General features: G+C 41.2%; 1 protein-coding gene across 1 annotated transcript; it reads right to left on the reverse strand.

The window, feature by feature from the left end:
* Nucleotides 1-1,175: 1,175 nt before the first annotated feature.
* LOC123966855 lies at nt 1,176-9,094 on the reverse strand. Its single transcript, XM_046042956.1, has 5 exons — nt 8,808-9,094; nt 8,153-8,262; nt 5,714-5,803; nt 5,273-5,443; nt 1,176-2,245 (listed from the first exon to the last, which is right to left on the reverse strand). The coding sequence occupies exons 1-5, from the start codon at nt 8,956-8,958 to the stop codon at nt 2,078-2,080; spliced, it is 690 nt and encodes a 229-aa protein (XP_045898912.1). The 5' UTR covers nt 8,959-9,094; the 3' UTR covers nt 1,176-2,077.
* Nucleotides 9,095-9,741: the final 647 nt, after the last annotated feature.

The following is a 9,741-nucleotide window of genomic DNA, read 5'->3' on the forward strand; positions in this document are numbered from 1 at the left end:
GTCATAACTGAGAAAACTTGCATTTCAAGCATTAGGATTTTCACAGAAGATAAAAACACCGGACCTCTTCCAGCTGGTGTAAAACGTATATTTTAATTAGATAAAGATGCTAGAGATGAGGACAACACAGTTTGTCGGCTAATATCAAACTAGTATTTTTTTAGGGTAACAGTTGAGTTTCACACACAGTGATATCTTTGTCTATTTCATTCAAAGGGGACGGCTCTATGGGGCACTATTATGCTTAGAGGCTCCACATCCTGTGGACCTTGAGAAAATACCCCTTTTAACATTAAACATGGTCGTGTGATCCACTCTTAATACATCTCAATAGGCTTTTCTTCATCTACTGAGAAATAAATACACTTTCTTGATTTTAATAGTATGCATGTTTCTCATTCATCTGCCTTGGGTGGTGGAACGAGGAGCGAGCTACATATTATTTATTTGGAAATATTTGTTTCTGTCAAGTTCAAGAAGAGTATACATTCAGTGGTTATAGTAATAGTTAAATAAGGTAAAATCTAATCATAATAATAAATAAATATAAATATATAAATATTATATATAAATTATATAAATATAATAAATAATATTTAACACACTTCTGGTTACAATGGAGACTTAAACATTGTCCTTTAACAGTGAAGACACAGCAAAGTAAATAGGACTGATGCTCATTAGATATTTGGAACATATCTGGGACAATGTGTTTAGCCAAAAGAAGCCAATAAGGCAATAAGAAAATAATTAATGACTAATCTTGTTTAGCTTTTATTCTGATGACTGCTATTGCTGAGATACATTTCTGATAGTGTGCAGTCTCATGGTACATTACTGCAGTTTACAGCTGACAGAAAAAGACCTGGAGGGAACATGGAAGAACATCCAAGAAGCTTCAATTAAAATCAGGGTGATGAAGGTGTATGTATTTCTCAGTAAATTAATTTAAGAAGTATGAGAATATAGTTGGACAAAAGTCTACTTTCCCATGAATCTTCCCGTTCTGTCTTTCACACACCTACACATACACATACTGTAGCTAGAGTATAACCATGGAAACATAACGACACTGTGAAAGGTCAGCCTTTAGTACCTGAGTGGTACTACTACTACTGATCTGTGTTTGTTGATGTTAATTATGTGTTACTGCTATACAATTACAATAGTCCACCAACAAAACAATAAAAGTGTTTATTACATTTGTTTTACACATGAGAAATATTGAGGAGTCACTCTTTTGTTTTTTGCTTCAATAAATACAGTACACGATAATGTGCGGGACAAACATTTGGTATGTGTACGTGGCAGGTTGCAGAAAATAACTTTGTGGCATCGAGAAAAACATAACAGGCCTTGACAAGAAACTCTCCATTGTTTTAGTTTCACACTCACTCTGCTCCTTGAAGCCTTTCGCAGAACAGAACAACAGACTTGATACCAAAAAGGATGAAATGTTTCATAAGAAAGTGAGAAATTCCCATGTGCCTTATCAGAATAAAACAACTGAAGCAAAGTGGTTAGAAAAACTTTTGTTGTGATACATGTCTTCACTCTCATTAGCATATCTTTCTTTTTAACTCTCCCTCTCACAGGCAGGAGCAGCATGGCACGGCCTCAGCAGGGTACAGAGTCGTCCTTTACAGCAACTCCTAATCAAACAGGTCACTGATGACCTGAAACTGAAGGCCTCTGACTCAGGAACAACAGAGAGCACACAGGCAAGTGTTTACAGACAGAGTTTAATCAACAAAGTAAATCCCTTTTTGGTATGTTGTAGTCCTGTAGTCTTCTTCCTAGTCCTCTTCAAGATGTACCAGCCACCTCAGTAAATGTGAATATCCAGTGATCGTAGAGTCCACCGTCAAGTGTTTTTAACATTCTTTTGTGCACAGCCAACTGTGTCCTTTCTTGAAGGGTGCGCAGCTCCTCTTTGGTTTCTCCATTATCAGCTGTCTATCAGCATCGACTCACTCTTGAGGTATGTGAATCAGCTTGTGTGAAGGATCCAATCATGTTCGCTGTCTGTATAAAGCTATCGCATTTCTTTCCCGTTCACCAGGCAACCTGATCAGCATCACACCGGTAGAACAGTGCTGTTGGTGTCAGAGCTCACTGGGTGATGTGTGTTTGGCCCTGTGCTGGTGTAGATGCTCTGAGGAGGGGAGATGTCCAGACCAGATGAGTGGATGTGATATGGCAGCTCCACAGACTGGCGGATGCTCTCTTCATATGTTGGAGGAGGCTGTAGGAAATGTGGGAAAGCAAGACAGATGTTTGAGTACGAAAATACACTCAGTGGCCACTTTATTAAGTACACCTGGTCAGCTTAAAACCATCCCATACAACTGTTCTGCCACTACATTTTATTTTATGATGCCTATAATATTCAGCTTTTGTCAAAGTTGTTAATTCTATGTTGTGTAGCATTGAGGTCATAGTTAGTGATGGTGTTGTAATGGACTGCATTATATTCAGAGGTGTTTACGATATTCTGTTCCCCTCACTAATGTCAACAGCATAACAAAAAATTAAAATAACATCTCTCAATATAATGCAGTCCGGTATTACACCACCTTTAACTATGACCTCAGTAATAAACAATAATAAAATATAACTGAGTTTACACATTTCCGACAATGTCACTAAAAACTAAAATGATTACCATTATAGAGATAGATGTTATAGCAGGGATATAATGTATAACAATAATGGATCGTGTTTCCTTTAAAACAGTTAATCACAAAGAACAATGAATCACATGACTGTATAATGTGAGAGGGGCCTCTCATAGTGACAAGCCCACAGAGATTATCATGTGACTGAGTGTCTTTCAGCTCATTGTTTTTGTTTTTACGGCCACCATCTTTACTGTTTTGGTTCACTCTCTCATCAACCTTGTTTCCACCGAAAGCATGCAGCTGTGTTTACTGTATAGTACCTACCCAGCACCAAACAACGGACAGTCAAAGTTAGCGACTAGTTGGTGAACTTAGCGGAGCATTTAGCAGCTAAAGAGCCAGGTATTTCCCTCAGAAGTTGGTGGAGACCAAAAACAGAGCTCAAAGAGAGTGAGTATTCAAGTCAAATTTGCTAGGTGGACACAAACATGATTCTAATTGCCCCTCTGTGTAAATAGCCACCTTTTTCCTAACAAGTTTGCCATAATAACTTTATACTGTAATAACGGCAATTTGTATTTACAGCTTGTTGCACTGCCCTGTGTGGATCAATCAAATCAGGTAATGCAGTTCAAGGACTTAGAATTTGGTAGGTATGGTGTGACATGTCCAGCAACTACTGAATTGTCCCTGCAATAATTTTGATCAAAACATTTAAATATAACCACATCCCTAACCAAATATCGCTAATAGGATTGGCTTTGTCAGTTCTTGCTAATGTGTGAGAGGCCGTAGCTGCGTCTGGTTGCAAAAAGCACCAAAGCTCTTTCAACTTGTAGACACCATCCTTATGCTAACAGTTCATGTGTTATGTCATTACAGTTTATTTAGTAGGCAAGAATGTGCATCTGCAACAGTAAGTTGTCACAGATTCAGCATTCGTTTTGTAAGTCACTTAAGACGTTGACTCTGTCCTTTATTCTTAGAGGATGCATTGTTAGTATGTGTGTGTGTGTGTGTGTGTGTGTTTGTGTGTGTATGTGTGTGTGTGTTTTGTTTGGTGATATACTCACCATCAGGATGGCAGCCAAAGAGTGTAAGATTTAGGATGGTCTGTTTGCAGAATATTGCAAGTATGTTTATGTTGTAAGTATGTTTTCTTTAGCATGTAATCACTAATGTTTTCATTACCTTAGAATGAGCGTTTTATACCAACAGGGGGGAGCGGGTCCTCCATAACAGAGTGCATGAAATTGTGGTCAGAAGTCTACTTCCTGGTGGGGCCCTACAGACCGCTTTCATGTCCCCACCAATGTCAAACTCAAACCTATACCCTACGCCCTAAGCTACAATAGATGATAGATTTACTAGCTGCCCACTTGGTAATACTTGAGGAAAGTTCACCTTCTTCTATTATTTCCAATTTTTAAGGAGATTTTCCTCCACTTGCTAGTAGACACTGTCCAATATAAGTGTGTGAAGCCATTTGAAACTATTAATGTGACTTACAGACATAAAAATAAACTACGCACTATGTCAGAAAGAGTATAACCACTGAAAGTGATTACCCTGAAATGCTTCAGTATAATTAAAACATCTGACGAAGACAACCAGAAAATGTTATTTCCCAGAATGAACTTCAAACATCCTGAGGTCTGATATCTATCCTTAAAAATAAGCTGAACATGTTGGTATTTACATTCCCAATTAATCTGTCTCCACGCCGGCTGCCTGGAACATATTTTTCTCCAGTGCATTATCTTTCTGATCACATTTTGCAGATTCACACTCCCCGACTGAGCCTTCTTATCTTTTAATTGCTTGGGGACCCTCAGGCGACAAGACAACCCTACAACCCTGCCCTTTGTCTGATACACGCACTACACAGACACCAGGCCACAAAGTTTTACTACTATCCTGCCTCCGGCCACAGGACAGTCAGGGGTAAATTAAGGGGCCATCATTTGAACTCTTAGCACATCTAAGGGGGGGGGGGGGGGGGGGGGGGGGGGTTCTCATTGGCTAGTGATGGGTTGACAGAAAAGTGTGTGAATGTGCTTTCTTTGTGTGCGAGTGTTGTGTAAGAGATGGGCAGTCATGCTAGTAACTGTTTAATTAAGAAAAAAAATGGACGGTCAAAGACAAAAAAAAACACAGTATGAAGACAGAAGCACAAAGCTGCATTCCCAGGCACTGTTTGAACTCAGGACGCAGGCTTTAATTATGTTTGATGTGCCTTTTTCTCATTACCTTGTTTGCTCAAGCGTTGTGCGAGTCAAAAGCTCAGCGAAAGATCAACACGGTAAAACCTTGAAACGCGGCCACTAGCACCATTCAGCAGTGAGCATCAGATGAGCTGATAGCGCATCCTGTTTACTGCACTCTGAATGCAGTCTAATCTTTGAACAAGCTCCTGTTACAATATTGTATGACAGTGTGGTCATAATAGAAAGAGCCTACTTCTTATTATCTCCATTCATTATGAGGGGCCTCCATGATAAGATGAGTTTATGAGCTTTGGCGTTCTTTGAAATTGTAATAGGTGTCAAATATCCTCTCTGTAGGCTTAACAACAGCTCCTGAAATACTTCATTGTCAAAGTATTTGTGACTGTATCAAGTGCTGTGGCACAGTCCTAATCCCTAATTTACCTCTGTCACAATGGGTCCATTGAGGCCGAAGCGGTCTGCGATCATCATGTGGATCTGCCTCTGGCGGTCCTTCTTTCGAACACTCTCATAGGAGGGGAGCCTCGGCATGGGGGCCTCCAGTGTGGGCAGCCTATAGCTGGAGGGCAGGCCAACGTAGAACAGCTGACCCGCCTGCTGAGAGACACACAGAGGGACAGTTATTAGGGACAGAAAACAGAAGCTTTAATGTGCTGAGGATTTGTGGATAACGGTAGAAGTATACCCCATTGTTGAAACCCACTTTGAACTGTAAGCTGAACTCAATGAAACATTCACTTCACTGTACAGTGTGTGATGTAAGAGGGAACTGAAAGTGTCTTCATCTATTGCAACCATGTACACAGGAAGGGAAACTGATGCTTTAATAGCAGATGATGCCACTGCACTCCTGGGCTCTCTGACCTGACTGTTGTCATCCATGTTCTGAGTCTGCTCGAGAAAAGGAGATCCCACCAGTGTCTGCCTGCTGCTGTAGTACTGAGGAGGAGCATCCTGTGAAAACAAGCGGTAATGATTGTCACAAGTGTGTCTCAGAAAGTAGACCCTTGGTTATTAATTAAACTGTTTCTGTTACAAGCATTTATCAGATTACATTTTAACTAGAGGCTCTCTATGGATCCCTGTTCCTCTGTGTCATACTGCAATTAGTCAGAAATCCACTAATTTCAGCCCAATTAACCAATTTTCATGGCTTGTTTAATCACTGTAGAATGGCTTGTTTGGCAATACCATAAATTTTCTAATCAATAAGATGACCACCCTCCAATTTCCGTGCCTCCTCCCAGTTCCACCCCCTCTAAAACGAGACCTGTCAGGGTCTCACTGTATGAGGTGCAGGAATCCTGAATCCTGACTGCCAGGAAAAGTAGGTAATGGGTCTAAATGAGTCTCCTTTGTGTGGAGAACAATGTGGTGTCCTACTGTGGCATCAGGGTCCCTAGGCAACAAACCACACCGTGTGGTCTTTTCAGTGTCTTTCTATTCCCCTTGTAACTGCAGCAGGTACCTCCTAACGAGCACACTCCAATACACATTATAGCCTTGTATGTCACATGGGCCGTCATTACAACAAAGTCAATTTGTTGCCTGACTGAGATTTAAATACAGCGTGAGGATAACAGATGTTGGAACAACATTTGCTGCTTTTACTTAGGGGATTTCCACCGGGATCAGCATGCAGTACCGCTGAGCAGTATCGAAATATCTGATTTATCATTTTCCCAGGCCAGTTTAACAATGACATCACTCACACACTTAGAGTGACGCACTCTAACGACCTTTGCCATAACCCTCACATAATTGCAGAGAGAGAGAGAGAGAGAGAGAGAGACAACACCAAGAAGGTGATGTCAAAGGTCACTTTCCCTCACTGGTTTGTACTTTTAAGAGGCCAAAAAAAGTCCTCAGGAAAGAGAAAAAAGAAGGAGACTTGTTCTTTTGTCTCCTGCCATTGATTCAGCCAGTGTGAAAAAGCACAACCGTGTAAAATCAGTGTTGAAGTCGGGGGAGGACCCCAGCGGCAGTGTGCCTTTTTCATAGTCACAACCTAAAGGAGATCCATTGTCCCCCTTGTGTCCTCAACACCCACAGTGGGGTCGGCCCACTATTCACGGTGCAAACTGAGGCAGGGAAAGGTATGTGACTATGAAGTTGAAGACATGACATGTCCCACAGAAAAACAATGAGAGTGTTTGTGTGTGTTTTTTTCCCTGGTGGAATAACTAACCTTCACTTTCTCCTTATAATAAAACCACTCTATCACATCTGTTAGTTACATGTTCAGGGAAAAATATGAAACATCCAATAATGAATGAATATAAACTCTTAAATACAGGTGTCAACTTTGGCGCTCACTGTAAACACTTGGTTTACTGTAAACACTTGGTGTTGACAGTCTGTCACGTGTAGTTTACTGTACCTGTCGGAAAGTTAAAGCAGCCAGTGTTGTCTTATTAGCCGCACCCTGTATGGATACAGCTCTAACTAGAGGTCAGCGTGGCCAGTTTGTGCCAGTGACGCTCTGTTAGTTCCCTAAATGGGACAACAGGGCTTCTCCATTAAAACCACAGCTGACAAAGCTTACTGTCTGTTGAGTGGGGGAGAGTATGAGTTATGTCTCTGCAATGCGAAGATAACACTTAAAACTTCTCCCCTGGGACTTAAAGGAGGTGAGAGGAAGAGGAAACAGGGAGAAAGGTTACCTCAGTGGAGTGTTTACATTTCCTTTTCACCTTATCCTGCACCATCGCCTACAGCTCTCACACATATTCAAGCTGTTATCTTTAGTAGACAGAGAGATATGTGCTGTTGGAGGTGTGTTATTTCTACATAAGAAACTAGATTAATATTGGTATAAAATGTCACACTCTCCCTTAAAAAGCTAAAAGATTAGAATGTGCTACGTCACCTGCTATGCCCCTGTTCAAAAACAAAATCTGATTTGCAATGATTTAATTACACTGATGCTGACCTAGCATCAATATGCGTGGCAAGTGCTAATGTTGTCCAATTCCATTAGAGTCACTGTGGCACTCAAGAGATATTTCTGGAGGGCAGCTAATTTGACTGAGGCAAATCCATTGCCTGACAATGATCATATCAGGTTTATTCTAGTCCTTTTCCCACAGCCATGCAAATTGAATCTGACACTTCTTAATGGCGCTACACTGGGTGCACACAGTGTCTTTGAGCCTCTGAGTCCTCTTTCTGTCAGTGTGATCTCAACAATTGCAGGATCAAAAACGGAACATATACAGGTCACTAAAAAAGAGAAGGAAACTCAGCACAAATGCCACTTCTCTTCCTTCTGTTTTGTTTTGTTTTGTTTTTCCAGGAGCTTACCATATCTACACGTGGCCGCCGATAGGAGCTGAATTTGCAGCACTGGGGATCCTTGCGGTAAATAATGGATAACAGTACCACGATAACCACGAAGAACACCAGAGAAGAAACTGTTTGAAAGCAAGAGAGAAGGAAGTGTTAATGCCAATCACAGCTATACAGACGTTGTGTCTATTCTGGCTCAGTCCTGTAAAACAACTTGTTAAAGAACAGTGTCAGAACAGTTTTAGTTTAGTAAATGAAGTATGAGTTGATTCACTTTGAACACTCGTGAGTGACAGGCTGTCTTTACAATTTGAAACACTTAAAGGTGTAATTCCCCTCCTTTGCTCTGCCTGTCTATCAAAAGCTACCACAGCTTGAAAATAATAAGACCTGATAGACTTATTTTGTCATTAACTGTAATTATGGTTCAGAGCTTTGAGTGCAATATGTGACAATCAAATTAGCTGCTATCTTCTGTCACCACATGTGGAACATTAAAAAAAGAAAAGAAATGATCTAGTAGCTTACAACCCTTGTAGCAAGTCTAGATTAAGTGCAAATACTACAAGTAAAATATCACTATACAGACAGAACTGTTGGATTAAAATGAAATATTCTAAAGGAAGTATAATATTTTTACTATTTTTTACAGTTTAAAGGTTTTACTTACAGGATGCAGCGAGCACTGTGAGTTGGTCCGATGTCAGCTGTGAGGAGGGAATGGTTGGACTTGCAGCTGTGGACATTTCGTCTGTGAAAACTGTTAACGTCCCCTTCAGAAATCCTCCTGAACTCATCAGGCTCAGCACAAAGGCTCTCATCTTACACAGCTATATATCAGAGGAAGACACGGAGACCAGTTATGTTGCTGTCCTTCATTGTCAGCTCGGTCCAGGACAGATTGAGAGTCCTGCGCTCTGTAAAAGTGGAAACTCTGCGCTCGGTGAACGAGCCCACAGCGCGTATGAAGCCCGGGCAGGCGCACGGACGCCCTCTCCGCGTGACGTCGCTCTGGACGGCTGCGGTGTTTGGTTTATGGTTTGGCACTGACAGGGAGCAACAGCCACTAAGGCCAACAGACTTATTATTACTTAGGCTAATTGACATAGATTTTTTTAATGTGCAGAAGAAGATTTCTGACTTGGAATGGGGCTCCAAAAACGGCAGTATAACACGTAATATCCGTGCGGTAATTTCAACATCCAGCCGATATTCCTTATTATACTGGGATCACAGTCGTGTTTAGAAAGTAGTGCTGCTGCTGCTTCCTCCCCCGTCTAATCACTGGCATCCAGATCAGTAGGTTAACACAGTGGATGCCTGAGCTGGGGTCCCGTTACCCTGGAGACTGTGGGGGACCCGTCCTGAGTTGTTTTCTATACAAACAAAGAGCCACAATGTAGCATTAGTATTCATAGTGGGGACTATGAAAAATATGCCTTGTTTTTCAATCTGAACTGTCACTTGACACCCTTTAACTTGTTGTTTTTTAGCTTCTTCTTTTTTATTGGTAGAATCTCCAGCATTGCAGATCTGAACCTGAGATTAGAGACATGCTGTGCAACCCGGTATTACGCCAAAGCTGTGCTGTGGATCGTCTTAGA

Source organism: Micropterus dolomieu, linkage group LG02, assembly GCF_021292245.1.
Source record: "Micropterus dolomieu isolate WLL.071019.BEF.003 ecotype Adirondacks linkage group LG02, ASM2129224v1, whole genome shotgun sequence".
NCBI classification, from domain to species: Eukaryota; Metazoa; Chordata; class Actinopteri; order Centrarchiformes; family Centrarchidae; genus Micropterus; species Micropterus dolomieu.

What these genes read in the sequence shown, in the direction of transcription:
- LOC123966855 (XM_046042956.1), bottom strand. Translation starts at nt 8,958, where the DNA reads ATGAGAGCCTTTGTGCTGAGCCTGATGAGTTCAGGAGGATTTCTGAAG. An exon ending in GGCGGCCACGTGTAGATATG is followed by an intron (nt 5,804 to 8,152) that starts GTAAGCTCCTGG and finishes TTGTTTTCACAG; the next exon opens with GATGCTCCTCCTCAGTACTA. An exon ending in ATGGACCCATTGTGACAGAG is followed by an intron (nt 2,246 to 5,272) that starts GTAAATTAGGGA and finishes CATTTCCTACAG; the next exon opens with CCTCCTCCAACATATGAAGA.